Source organism: Eucalyptus grandis, chromosome 6 (assembly GCF_016545825.1).
Source record: "Eucalyptus grandis isolate ANBG69807.140 chromosome 6, ASM1654582v1, whole genome shotgun sequence".
In the NCBI taxonomy this organism is placed as follows: Eukaryota; Viridiplantae; Streptophyta; class Magnoliopsida; order Myrtales; family Myrtaceae; genus Eucalyptus; species Eucalyptus grandis.
The window spans coordinates 31894628-31909168 of NC_052617.1; the positions used below are offsets into that span (position 1 = coordinate 31894628).

At 39.0% G+C, this 14541-nt stretch overlaps 1 protein-coding gene across 1 annotated transcript; it reads right to left on the reverse strand.

Annotated features, from left to right (window-relative positions):
- Positions 1-11089: 11089 nt before the first annotated feature.
- Positions 11090-14050, reverse strand: LOC104449324 (coenzyme Q-binding protein COQ10 homolog, mitochondrial). Its single transcript, XM_039315154.1, is given in 4 exon segments — positions 11090-11528; positions 12350-12481; positions 13012-13207; positions 13698-14050. Coding segments are annotated over 4 exon segments (762 nt in total). The 5' UTR covers positions 13952-14050; the 3' UTR covers positions 11090-11348.
- Between the last annotated feature and the right edge of the window lie 491 nt (positions 14051-14541).

A 14541-nucleotide genomic window follows, 5' to 3' on the forward strand; every position in this document is an offset into this window, starting at 1 on the left:
TATATTATATTATATTATATTATATCAAGCTAGCATGTCTCACAGCGTAGAGACCTTTTAGTAATAGTAGTTAAAATTTGTTTAGAGTTTGAGAACATGAACGAAAGTCAACCTGAATCGAAGTGCGGAGAAGTCTGGCTGTATAAAGAAAGTCAGAATTGGATTTTATGCTGCCTTCTTCGAATCCGAATCCTTTTGCATATTGGAGTTGAAAGTGGTGTTGGATTTTGAGCGTGAGAAGAGGACTTAAATTATGATATTTGGATATGACTTTGACCAAGGTTTTTGCATGATTCATACAAGAATCATTCCTCTTTCGTCAGATGGTGAATGTTGTGGAGTGGGTCTTTATGCCTTACATTGTGGAGTGGGTTTTTGTGCCTTACGAGCAGAAGTTAGTGGCGGCTTTTTCGGATATTACCCCATTAAAGCAATTTGAAAATACTTAAATTCTTTGTGATGTTGATGATTATTTCCGAGTGATTGTGTGAAGCTAAACACTGAGATTATTGGGAGTAACTAAGGTTTGGAAACGCTAACAGTGTGAATGACTCGATTGTAGTTATATTCTCTGCCGTATTGCTTAATATATCATGAAGCTTTGTGTTGTTCTCCCTGTTGAGTATATCACATCGATTAAATCATGTAAATCTAGTGTCCGATTTATTTTCTTTTTCTATTATTATCGTGTTCGATTGCTTGTTTTTTGCAACAAATGGTATTAAATCTAGGCATGATTGATTTAAAGTGAATTGATGGCGATAGAAAGAGAAAAAGTGAAAATCGACAAATTTTATGGGAAAAATTTCAATTTCAAGACCATGTAGATTGAGAATTTTATATGCTTACCCTTATCTGGGGAAAATGCAGAGCCAACAAAGTGAGCTAATTAGGAATTGCAAGATAGACAAGAGTTAGGTGTTATTTGGGAGACATTGTCTTGTTATGTGACGTTTAACATTTTGATATGGCGTTTGTTTCGCTTAAAGATAGGTGAAGGTGCGTTGGTTGTGCATATAAATGAATTCCATGTGACATTAGTCAATTGAGTTCAATGGTGATTGACTTTGATGATGATAGAAAAAAGTGGGTAAAGCTCACCTGAGATTAAGGCACGTGACACACTCACTTGAGAGCTTACCTTGTAATTTATCAAATGATGGTCGCTTTAACAAATCTCAAACTCTTGTGCATAATTTGATTAAAAAATCTCTAAGCGATGAATAAAAAATAACAAAATTATGCATACTTTGTTAGTAAATGTTTATTTAATTATGTGTTATCTTGAATTAACTATATGTTATATGTTTAAAAGTTTAAGATGACGTTTTGAAAGTGCGCATCTCACAATTGACAAACGAATAACATCAAAAGATCGATAACAAAAATTCATCACCAGAAAAGAATTACACAACATGATTTACGAATCTATTAATATTTTAATACCATCATAGAAGGACAAAAGGTATATGTTATTACATGACTACATATATACCAAAAATAAGTATGACAAATTATATAATAAATGATGGCCATTATGATTGAAAAGTGATATAAATACTCGTCATGGTGGAATAATTTGTCGTATTTCATATGTAAGTTATATTAAAGAATTGATTACAAAAATTTGTATAGCATGATAGCATATAATGATATAAATATGTGCCAAATCTATACCAAATAAGACGCTCACTAAGAGCTGAAAAAGTATAACATGTCACGATAACCAATATTTAACAAACAAATGATTTAAATTGATCTGAATTAGATGGATAGCACATATTCTACATATAAACGAAAATTAGAAAATTAATAGTATAATAGTCATTAAATCTAATAGTTTATTGAAGAAGACAATCAATTTAAAATGTCTCTATATCATGATAGTATATATTCAGTAAATAAATAATGGTAGAGGATAATAAAGGAAGTTATATAACACGATATCTTCTATTTGATAAATAAATTATTTAAAAAAATCAATAAAAGAATAAATAAAAAGACCCATCATTACAAAAAAACCATTGTAGTATAAGGTCAAAACTGGGCAATCCTCGGAGGCAGCGAGGTAGGTTTAATAGGTTTAACAGGTTTAATGTGAGTGGGCTAGAGGATTTGAGAGGGCTTGATACAAGAGGACCGATTTGTGTTGTGAGCCCAAATTCATGTGACCAATGGCAGCCCATGTTCGGAACGGCCCCTAAGGCCCAACCCGAGTCCCAATTTTCAGAATAAAATATTATCATTATATTATTTGCATTTTTTAATTTCCTTTTAAAAAATTTAAAAATCAGCGGTTAAAAATATTTCAAAAATCCTAAAATTCAGAAAATAGCTTACAAAAAGGTTTTGACCTAATTGTTGGGCTTCTTCTTCTTAGGACATAAAGTGGATAATCGCAGTCGACATCTGATGTCATATTTATTTTATTTTGAAGATTAAGTGTTATAAGGTTAGAGGGCATGCATGGGCATTGTTTTACTATGTTGAAGAGTGACCATTTGATAGACCGACTTAATATAATTTTTTTGGGCCAGAGCAGCACTTTGAGTTTGCCACTTAATATAATCACTCAACTAATTTTCATAAAAAAATTAAATATCACGTGGAGAAATTATCAACTATCAACTATAAATAGGTTGGAAGTCAATTTTCCTCTTAGAAAGTTACTACCCACCTTGAAATATAACCGGTTATAAGTGATATATGCATACTTGCCTTACAACGTTGTCTCTAACTGATGACCAAGTTTATCCAATAAACTGTGAGATGATTCGAACTAATGAAGCTGTTGTCAATCAAATGATAGTCGTTAATGATGATGACCCATTCATCAATCCCGCTTGACCATCAGTCTTCGTTTCTTTGCTATAATGGGGGACTTTAAGACTCTGTGGGCATCAGTTGACGTCAACTCAACAGCTAGAAGGCCATCTAAATGTGTCCATCATCCATCCATGAAATCACGATTGATCATCAGTCTTCCAGTTTATTTTCCAAAGTGGGGGGACTTTAAGGCTCTTTTTTCCTTGACCATCAATCTTCGTTTCTTTGCTATAATGGGGGACTTTAGGACTCTGTGGGCATCAATTGACGTCAACTCAACAGCTAGAAAGCCATCTGAATGTGTCCATCATCCATCCCTGAAATCACGATTGATCATTAGTCTTCCGGTTTATTTTCCAAAGTGGAGGGACTTTAAGGCTCTTTTTTCCTTGACCATCAGTTTTCGTTTCTTTGCTATAATGGGAGACTTTAGGACTCTGCGGGCATCAATTGACGTCAAGTCAACAGCTAGAAAGCCATATGAATGTGTCCATCATCCATCCTAGAAATCACGATTGATCATCAATCTTCCAGTTTATTTTCCAAAGTGGGGGGACATTAAGGCTCTTTTTTCCAAAGTGGGGAGAGACTTCAGGTCAACAGCTTGGAAAGCCATCCAGATGCCGTCCATCATCCATCCCATAATACACAGACTCGTATAGACACAAGCCATAGGACCTGTGCTGTGTATGCCAACATCTCGACCACTATTGAAGTTGCTCGACTTCATCGAGATATACGTTTTGCATTCTGTTTCTCTTCAGGCCATATTGTTTCGAAGCAACATCTTTCCACCTTCAGGTGAACTATTTATTGATCAGATGAGAGTATCAGCTGTGCAATGTCCATTTTCTCAAACTGAGTACCCGTTGTCAACGTGCTTACATGGAAAAAAGAACGGGGATGAATGGAAACAAGTTGTTGCAATTTTACGCAATGAGCACTACAAATCCTTTTGCGGAGTCAACGGGGCAATGATCAATGGCTGATACCTTCTCATTCCATGAATGATTACTCCTCTTTTGGTTAAGGAATCATTGTCACTCCTTTTCATATCCGCTTTTTCACTAAACTTGTATAAAATGAGCCCAAGGCGTCGCCCGTCCAGGCCCCTTCCCCTTGTCATTTTGCCCCTTTTAAATTTGTTCGTGACTTCATCATAACCAGTTATATGAAGAACTAGATTCAAGAATACAACGTTTTAAACTTCTTATGCTTATGAGATAGGACATGAACTACGGGAAAAGTACCAAAATAATCCTAAACCTTTTGCATCGGTACCAATTCAGTCATAAACTTTTTAATTGGACCAATTTAGTCATAAACATTTTTACATTTGTACCAATTCAGTCCATCCGGCTAATTTAAGCCGGAAATTGCTGACATCGCCGCCGGCGATCTTATGTGGCGCCACGTGAACAAATTTTATAAATTTTTTTTATATTTTTCAAATTTCAAAAAAATCTTTTTTTTTTTTCCTTTTTTCTTCTCTTTTTTTTTTTTTTTTTTTGTTCCTTACCCTTGGCCGGCGAGGTCGCCGGCCAGCCAACCATCGCCGGCCACAAGCTGGTCGAGGCAAGGGGCCCCGCACCGTTGCCAGCCACTGGCGAGGGCCTCCGCGTCCTCGCCGGCCACAAGCGAGGGCGACGGCCCCCGCCCAGATCCAGGTGAGGGCTGAAACCCTCGCCCGTTGGCTGGCAAGGGCGTGGCAACCCTCGCTCGTGGAGGTCGAGGGTGTGGCGGCCCTCACCCAGCATCTAGACAAGGGCCACGGCAGCCTCGCCCGTCTAAGCGAGGCTTGCGACGCTATCGCCGCGCTTAATCCGATGTGAGATCGCAAACTTCCCCACGCCGTTATCCCTCTAGAAGCTACCTGAGCTCGGGACGCCGACCACCTCCTTCAACCTCCAGGGGCCGCGAAGGCTCGGGTGACCATGTCGCGATCGGAGGCGACGGAGCTCCAGATGCGGCAAACGCGACTCGCCTGGATCTGGGCGAGGGCCGCCGCACCCTCGCCCGCCACAAGCGAGGGCTGCCATGCCCTCGCCGGCCAACGGGCGAGGGTTTCAACCCTTGCCTGGATCTGGGCGGGGGCCGTTGCCCTCACTTGTGGCCGGCGATGGCGCAAGGCCCCTCGCCCGACCAACTTGTGGCTGGCAATGGTTGGCCGGCCGGCGATTCGTCGGCCAAGGGTAAGGAACAAAGGAAAAAAAAAAAAAAAAAAAGAGAGAAAAAAAGGAAAAAAAAAGAGAAAAAAAGAAAAAAATTAAAATCTGAAAAATATATAAAAAAAATTATAAAATTTATCCACGTGGCGCCACATAAGACCACCGGCGGCCACGTCAACAATTTCTGGCTTAAATTAGTTGGATGGACTGAATTTGTACCAATGTAAAAAGGTTTAGGACTAAATTAGTCTAATTAAAAAGTTTATGACTGAATTGGTACTAATATAAAAGGTTTAGGACCATTTTGGTACTTTTCCCCATGAACTACAAGACCTCCTGTTACGAACTAACGTCATGTTTGTTTCGGAGGCATGCGTCTTCCACGTGGACATAATGAGTGCGATTCACACAATGATCATTGGCATCCGCAATATGACGGTTGATAGGCCGCTCTCGCTGGCTACCGCCTCAAAAACAGCCACCTCCTTATAAATCTCTTCACGTCCAGTTGAGTTAGCACGTACCCATTTCGTTTATTTCTTCTCAATTGTCAAGTTATGGAGCCTCGAAGCATTAGCTTTGTAGAGTTTCCATCATGCCACTCCCTCGTTGGCATCGTGCTTGTGTTGTGCTTTGCCCATGTCTCCTCTACCACAAATGAAACTGACAAACTCTCTCTACTTGCATTTAAGGCCGGAATAACTGAGAATCCTCTCAGCGTGCTCAGCTTGTGGAATAATAGCATGGGATTTTGCCAATGGTATGGAGTTAAGTGTGGTCGTAGGCACCAAAGAGTCACGGTATTGGACTTGTATTCACAGAAACTCTCTGGGTCGATCTCTCCTCATATTGGGAACCTCAGCTTCTAGAGAGAATTGCAGCTCGGGAACAACAGTCTCAATCACGAAATCCCTCCGCAAATCAGCCAATTGAGCCGCCTACAAATCTTATGGCTGGAGAATAATTCATTGGTTGGTGAGATTCCTAAAAACATAGCAGCTTGCTTTAATCTTGTCAGCCTCACTCTTGCATTCAACCAATTATTCGGAAAAATTCCTACACAAGTTGGTTCATTATCAAATCTACAATTGTTTTATTTGCATGTAAATAATCTAATTGGGAGTGTACCTTCCTCCCTTGGGAATTTATCTTCACTAGAGAGGCTTGTTTTTTCCCTAAATAACTTGGGTGGGAGCATTCCTCCAACCCTAGGCCACCTGTCGAAATTACAATTATTTATGGTGGCACAAAACAAACTGTCCGGTCCAATTCTTACTGAGGTTCTAAATCTCTCTTCTTTATCTGACTTCGATGTAGGAGTCAACCATATTCAAGGGAGTCTTCCGGCATATATATGCTTTACACTTCCAAATCTTCAGTATTTTAGCTTTGCTATGAACCTCTTTGAGGGACAAGCTCCTCCGTCAATATCAAATTGCACAAAGCTAGAATTTCTTCAACTTGCAAGGAACAAACTTTCAGGGGAAATGCCTTCTTTCGAAAATCTGCATGAGCTTCAAGTGTTCAACAATTTCGAAAATCATCTTGGGCATGGAAAACCCAAAGATTTGAACTTTGTTTGCTCATTGACAAACGCCATGAAGTTACGTATATTGTTAATTTCTCGCAACAATTTCAGCGGATTGCTACCGAAATGCATAGGCAATTTATCCACCACCCTCACAACATTTGATGTGAGTCAGAATATAATATATGGAGAAATTCCTAGACAGATTGAACACCTTGTGAACCTTAAAGTATTGATTATGTACGGAAATAAGTTTTCAGGTGTTCTCCCCTTAAATTTGGGGAATTCTACAAAATGTGTCGTTAGTGGATTTAAGTGTTAATTACCTAGGAGGGACAATCCTATCTTCTCTAGGAAATCTAACTAAGTTGGCTGCACTAAATTTGAGTGGGAACAACTTTCAGGATCAGATCCCTTCTGAACTATCTAACTACTACTTTTTGAACAAGCTCGATCTTTCTAGGAACAATCTCAATGGTACCATACCCCCACAAATTATGAGTAAATCATCACAAATAATCCTTATGGACTTGTCTCATAATCGCTTGATCGGAGCTCTACCCATGGAAGTAGGCAACTTGAGATTTTTGACCGCATTAAGCATCTCAAAAAATATGTTAGGAGGTGAAATTCCAAATAGTTTAGGTGATTGTGTTGCATTAGTATCATTGATGATGGGGGGAAATTCCTTCCACAGGTCCATTCCTCAGTCGATGAGATCATTAAGAGGCATTGAAGAACTAGATCTTTCACACAACAATTTTTCCAGGGAGATTCCACAATTCTTGGAGACATTTCGTTCTTTGAAAGTTTTGAATTTGTCTTACAATAATTTCAAGGGCATGTTGCCATGTGAAGGAGTCTTTGAGAATGCTACATCTACACCTATTATTGGGAATGCTAAGCTTTGTGGTGGACTGCTAGAATTTCAGCTTCCTAAATGCATCTCTAGTAACTCCAAGAGTAGAAAAGTCAATGTATTGAGATTGTCTACTGTTGTTATTTGTGGCCTTCTTGGAATTGCGTTTGTTCTTGCTATTCTATATCTCTCTTGGCGGAAGAGGCAAGTACAAGAGCCAGCTTTTAGTTCTATGGTTGTCTTATGTCCAAACATATCTTATGGAACGCTCCTAAAAGCAACCAATGGTTTTTCTTCAACCAATATGGTCGGTGTTGGAAGTTTTGGTTCTGTTTACAAGGGGATACTTGAGGACAATAGGACTACCGTTGCAATGAAGGTGCTTCATTTAGTTGGTCGCGGTGCTCTGAAGAGTTTCGTAGTTGGGTGTGAAGTATTAAAGAATATCAGACATCGAAATCTTTTAAAGATACTGACAGTTTGCTCAAGTGTTGATTATGAAAGAAATGATTTTAAGGCGATAGTATATGATTTCATGGATAATGGAAGCCTGGAATAGTGGTTACACCAAAAAGCAATGCCATCTCATGGAAATAAGCCTCTGAAAAAAGTGAATTTCATTCAAAGGATAAGTATTGCTATCGATGTTGCTTTTGCATTGGATTATCTTCATCACCAATGCCACATTCCCATCATTCATTGTGATTTAAAACCGAGTAATGTACTCTTAGATGCTCAAATGGTCACTCATGTGGGCAACTTTGGATTGGTGAAGTTCATTCCTGAATTGTCTCTTGATACCGTAGCTAATCAAATGAGCTCTATGGGTTTAAGAGGGACAATTGGTTGCGCTCCACCAGGTAATCTCTCCACTTTCTATTCTAATGGTATGAGCTCCAAATTCTTTTTAATGATTGGCTCTTCCAATTTCATTTGCACTATGATCTAAATGCACGGTAGAATATGCAATGGGATGCAAGGTCTCGAGAGAAGGAGACATCTACAATTACGAAATCCTCTTACTAGAGATGTTCACAGGATTGAGTCCCACCGACGATAGATTCGGAGACAATTTCACTCTGCATAGTTTTGTCGCAGTAGCTTTGCCTAAAGAAGCATTGGAAATTACATATCACATTCTGCTTCTAGAAAGGGAGAGTCATTTCGACCCCAATAGTCCTCATTATTGGCTTTCCGAAAGTGATATCATATTTCAAGAATGTTTGGTTATGGTATATAAAATTGGAGTAGCTTGCTCCAATGAAGTGCCTGGAAAACGATTGAGCATCAATGGTATTGCAAGTCAACTGCAAAATATTTGGCGAAAACTCTGTGCATTGGGTTTACATGAACAAAATGAACTACTGCAGGTGACGTGATAATTTCTTTTTCTATCTCATCCTAAATATTTAGCTTTGTTTATGCTAGTGCAAACATACATGTAAAAATGTGTGGCAGAAAAGAGAATCAATCATGTACTTTCATTAGAAACTAATAGTCTATTGTCATTCCTCATTATATATATATATATATATATATATATATATATATATATATATATATATATATATATATATATATATATACCTTTCTGTAATATCTGTTAAAATTTCTTTAGAGTGCAGGAAAGTCTGGCTATGTAAACAAAAATTTGAATTGAATTTTGTGATCGCCCTCTTCAAATCCGATTCCTTTTGTATGTTGGAGTCGAAAGAAGAGTTGGATTTTGAGCAGTCCTTCGAGTCATTCGAGCAAGAACTCAAACTGCGAGATGGACTTCAAATCGAAACCCGCCGCCTTGAAACTTTGTACTCCAAACAACGACAAAACGGATCATAGAAAGACGTGAAAATAACAAGTGAAAATAGCACGTGAAAATATCCTAAACGCTTATATACATGAAGTAAAACACAAAGAGAAGTGAGCATGAGACCTCCGCTAACCAGGCTGGGGAACCGGTCTGTGCAGAAGAGCATATTTTGATATTAGTAATCAAATCTTTGAGATTGACAATCATGGGATTCCATAAATATTCCATCCAAACCAGAACCAAGGGTTAAGCCCCCTCGAAGTCACTACAACAAGTACGGGTTAACACGATCAATATTAATGTGCAAAAAAGCGATTGAATTAGTACTTTAGCTGGCAGACGGTTAAGCACACAAATTGAATCGGGACTATGTCTAAGCGGTTACTTCTTCTCTAGCTCTACCCTGAGGTTGGATTAAATACTAATCGCACTTGATTACTACGAATTTCATGAGTCTTCAGAGGCACTTTGACCCGGCAAAATGATAAGAAAGCCTTACTAAACTCGAAAGCCAAGCAAATTATGTATACCTAACTTTCGGACTACTAAACCATTCGCACAACAGGAAAAAAAAGGTGAAGCTCTGAGCCTCAGGTGCCCGCGCTTTGCTCCGATTGAGGAACCAGGTATTGGTATGTTAGAGATCTTTTCAAAATTCCGGCGTGTTCCAACCAAGAACGATCACGTAGTGGTCGTTTCCGAGCGACTGCGCTTTTGGACTTCCTTCCAGTTGAGCAGCCCAATCAACGACCTTATTGGTCTTGAATTTTAGCCTTAGCTGGAATCGAGTAACCATGGCAGGAGGCAAGTGAAGAATCCCTTCCAAAACATACATGAATCCCTCGGCCGAGAGAAACGAGCCAGCCTCCTTCCATCAATGGGCCGATTCCTTATCATGGGGCCGACCGTGGTAGGCCTTGGTGGGTCTGTAATTGGGCCTCCTTTTGTTTCACCCCGATTTGACACTCTAATTTGGTTTTTTTGGGGAGAAGGGGGGTGAGAATTCAGAATGTCAACGACCTCGTGAAAGCTCATTTTTTTTTATGCAAGGGTGTTGATAATCCTAAAAGCATGATGATATTAGCTTTTAACTACAGGGTAGCATAGTGAGACTAGTGAATACAGAAATATAAGGCAACAATACTCTTGGTTATGATAGAATTTCATCGGTATCATTGAATCCAATCCCTAAATTTAATGGAATGCAATGAAATCAAGTGCCAATAGACGTTATGTGGTAAACAAAATCATTTTCTTTGTAAATTTGATAAAAGAATGTAGTGTAACCCTTTGTTATGATTGGCACACGTATGATTACTTAAAACTTTAATATACAAATTGACACATAGGAATTCATTCTTCTAGAAGATGTCTAATTTGAATATGGTAAAAAATTTATTTATATAATCCACTCAATAATTTTTCTGTTTGAATAAGACCTAAACTTGAAACGGCACAATCACAAGACAAAAAATTCTACAAACTTTTTACTAGTCATGTACGAGATTTGTCCTGTCATACATTTGATGATGAATGCATCGTGATCAGATCAGATTTACAATATTTTCCCTTACTATAGCGAGTGCATTTGCCGGTTGCATTGACAGGGGGGTACGGTACACCCCCAACCCCCCAGAGGAAGGAGAATGAACGACTTTGCACGTCTGCAGATGGCTCACTTGTAGTTAATTGAGTCTATTAAGAAGGATTTGAAGTGTGAAATCCATTAATGTTTCACGCATATGAAGGGTTTTCTGAGGAAAGAAGTACAGTCCTATATCAGCTCTCCAGACATTACCACCATATGGGAACTAAATCTTGTGTAGGAAATTTCATCCGATGCAGGGAGATTATAAGTTGGTTGCACCTTTTCTACCCAAGAAAAGAGCATAGTAGAGTAGGGATCAAGTCATACTTATTTCTTGAGCATGTAGGAGTCCCGACAGCAATCAATGAAGAGCAATGGCAAAAGTGGTACGAAGATGTTTTGCTAGGAACACTGCCAGAGTGAGGCCTACATTGAGCAGCTAACAGCTCCTCAACTACTGTCCAAAAGAATCTAAAGAGAAGGAATCGCAATTACACTTATGAACAGACTATGAGAGACCAGCAAGGTAAACAACTCTATGAAGGTTAGCTTATTTATTGCACCAGAATTTATAATGCGCCAACGTCCTTCCTATGCAGTATGTGCCGAGACCAGGAACCACACTTTTGAGCCCTCTGCCCATAAGCATCTTCCTGAATGGGAACCCCCAGTCCATATATCAAACAGCAGCGTTCACTGAGCGAACCAACAAGTCTAGAGACTACTTCCCTGAAAAACATGGAGGCAACCTGCCAAAAGGAAGCTATTGTCAATCCAAAATGCTGGTAGATGATTTTCAGTTCAATGGAGACTTTAAGAAACCAGCCAAATAAAGGTCCCATTAACAGTCGATGGCACCCATCATTTATAGATGCATTCTTCAGTCATGAGGACCACATCAGAGTAAATACACGCAGAGATGAGATTTGAGAAATGCTAGAACATACAACAATCTAAACAAAACCCCAGATAAGTTCTGTCAATGCAGAAGGAGAATGATACATAGAGCAAATGGACCCGATGGGCATATTAAACAATGGACGAAACAAATCAGTGGCAACACTGTCCAGTACGACAAGCTCAAGAGATCATACTACAGCACCCTCATGGTGAAGGACTTGAGAGGCCCTCCCAAGGGGACAGAAGTTCCCAAGCAACAAAATGAACGTGAATAGAATGCTATCTAATATGTAGCCTTCCATTTAATCACAAATATTAACAATCCATGTGTGAATCAATCCCCCTAACTGACCAAGAGAAAGAAAAAAAAGTGTAAGTGAAAAAACAAAAGCGGGATCATGACACGAAAAAGCCTCAACCAAAAGAAAGGAGTTGCAGAACATGTATGATTCACCTAATCGAGTTGATAAACATTTACTATGTCTTTGAAAAAAATAAATCAATTCAATGTATCTTCTCTCATGCTATTCCACTAGGTTTCAGTTTGCAAAACACAAACAAAAGAAACAGAACAGAAAGTCTGGTGGGAAAAAAAAAGGAATATTTCAAAGTTCACATAGACAGAAACAAGTAAATTAATCATCAATACTAACAGAGGAGAGCACTATACTGGTCGGCAGAGTGGTGACTGGAACTTGAAATCTACCAAAAAGTAAATGTTGCAAGATCCTGGAACTGGTCCTGAATTGTATTGCCAAATATTTATCAGATGGTCAAAGAGGGTGCTTTGCAACACTGTAGTCTGGAAGTGACAAGAAAAATAACATCAGAGGGATTGAAGTTCACAGAGAGAGAGAGAGTATCTAATACATGATTGCCTACACTGGTGGCAGATACATAGTAAATGCCTACCAGTACTCAATAACCAGAAGATATCAAATTACTTCAAATTAAAAGGGCTCCTAAGACATTACAAAGTCATGATCTTTGTCAAAATGAACATAATATAATCTGATTAAATGGGAAGAGATACAAGCTAATGGGAGTTGGACAATATATTACGTGTCCAAATTCATGTAATTGTACAAAGGCACAATGCTTTCAACACCTACATGATACTGACAATGAAATATAGCTTGATTAGACAATAGAACTCAGAATACAAGAAAAGCAGATTCCACCAATTTTATTGTAGTGATAAGGTAGAGGAATGACCAAATGAGAAACAAAAAGAAGTGGGAAGTAGGTTGACCAAGTATATTCATCCAAGCAGTAACACAAGGAAACATGATTCTGCGCAAGGAAGTAGTCTGGGAGTCAGTTTATCTTTACCTTTATGTACTGAGGTCTTTTCAACTCTACACGAGAAACATAACTTTCTATTAGAAATTTGAAACCAATCTCAAGCTCGGCATCAAATGATCCATCAGGATAACTCTGAAGTATCTCCAAGCACTAACACCAGGGAACAAAATCTTGATACAGATCAACAGCTGCAACAACATCAAATAACTGCACTGGAGAATACCTGTAAAGCAGAGGAAACACCAAAATTTGTTCTTTTTGTTAAAAAAAAAACGTATCGCATTATAGCAATGACAACAGGGAGAGAGAAGTTATGAGAGCGAAAATGAATAACACCCGCAGATTCACACATTGACCATTCATGATGTCAGAGATAAATACTGATGAAATTTCAAATAGTAAAGCATGCAAACGACACGGAAAGAAAAAGATAAATTCAATACCACAGAGTTTGGCCACACAAATAATATGAGGTTTGGCTTAACATCATCCTATATCGCTGCATTCTCCAAACAAACCATTGGGAGTAACAATCTTTCACCGAGATAGAGACAGAGCAGTGAAAGCATGTATGCAGGCACAAACAAGGTTATGCATCAGAACAACCAAGTAATATTCCCACCCAGACCAAAGTCCCGTTGATTGAAATGTAACACTTTTAAGCACAGAAACCAAACATAAAAGGACAAGTTCAAACGTATAATCAGTATTACCCCAGAACACGCCTCTCTTCATAGACTTTAGAGAAAGCGCCTCCGTCTTCGCCATCTCCACAACCCAGAAACCACCTCTTCTGCACAGCATCACCGCTATGCAAGCTCCCCCGTAGAATCCGGAGGTCCTCGTTTGCATCAGACGGTCTGTGAAGCTGCCGATAGCTTGAAGCAGGCTCAATCACATGCCGCTTCCAATATTTGCGCACCACGATCGATCCCACCGACTTACAGGTCGACAAGAATGGAGGCATGACCGGTCCTCAGAGAATCCGGAAGCTCGTAAATTTGCAAGAAATGCAGTGGCGTGAAGAGAGAAATTGAGGAGACGGGTCGGGAGTCGTCATTGTACGAGAAACGAAAGAAAGATAAAAAGGAGATCGTTGACGCAGGAAAAGTCAAACACGGCCAAACGAAGCAACAATTCCTGGATTGAATTGGGCCAATTACGGGTGCAGATAAAAAAAACTCGAAAGCTCGAGAACTTGGTCCCAAATTGTTGGGTCCCATTTCGGGCGGGTTTCTATCTATCCATTTCGAGCCCGGTCCAAAATGTTCACATCTTACGTACAATTCCATTGCAAGGTAGGAAAAAAAATCTGGTTTCTCAATTGGACTTGCTAGTCAACTAAACGATTGAAATAATACAAAAGATACAGTGAGAATTTGAACATATAGCGCAAAACAGTAAAAGAAAGAAGTGGATTTGAGTCGAAAATGGTTTCAAGCTTTGGACGAGCTTTTTAAATTATATTTAATGAGACTAGTAGCTTTACCTTAATCAAAAGTTTTTTTTTTTTGGTAATATACCTTAATCAAAAGTTGTACTCCATAAAAGTAGAAA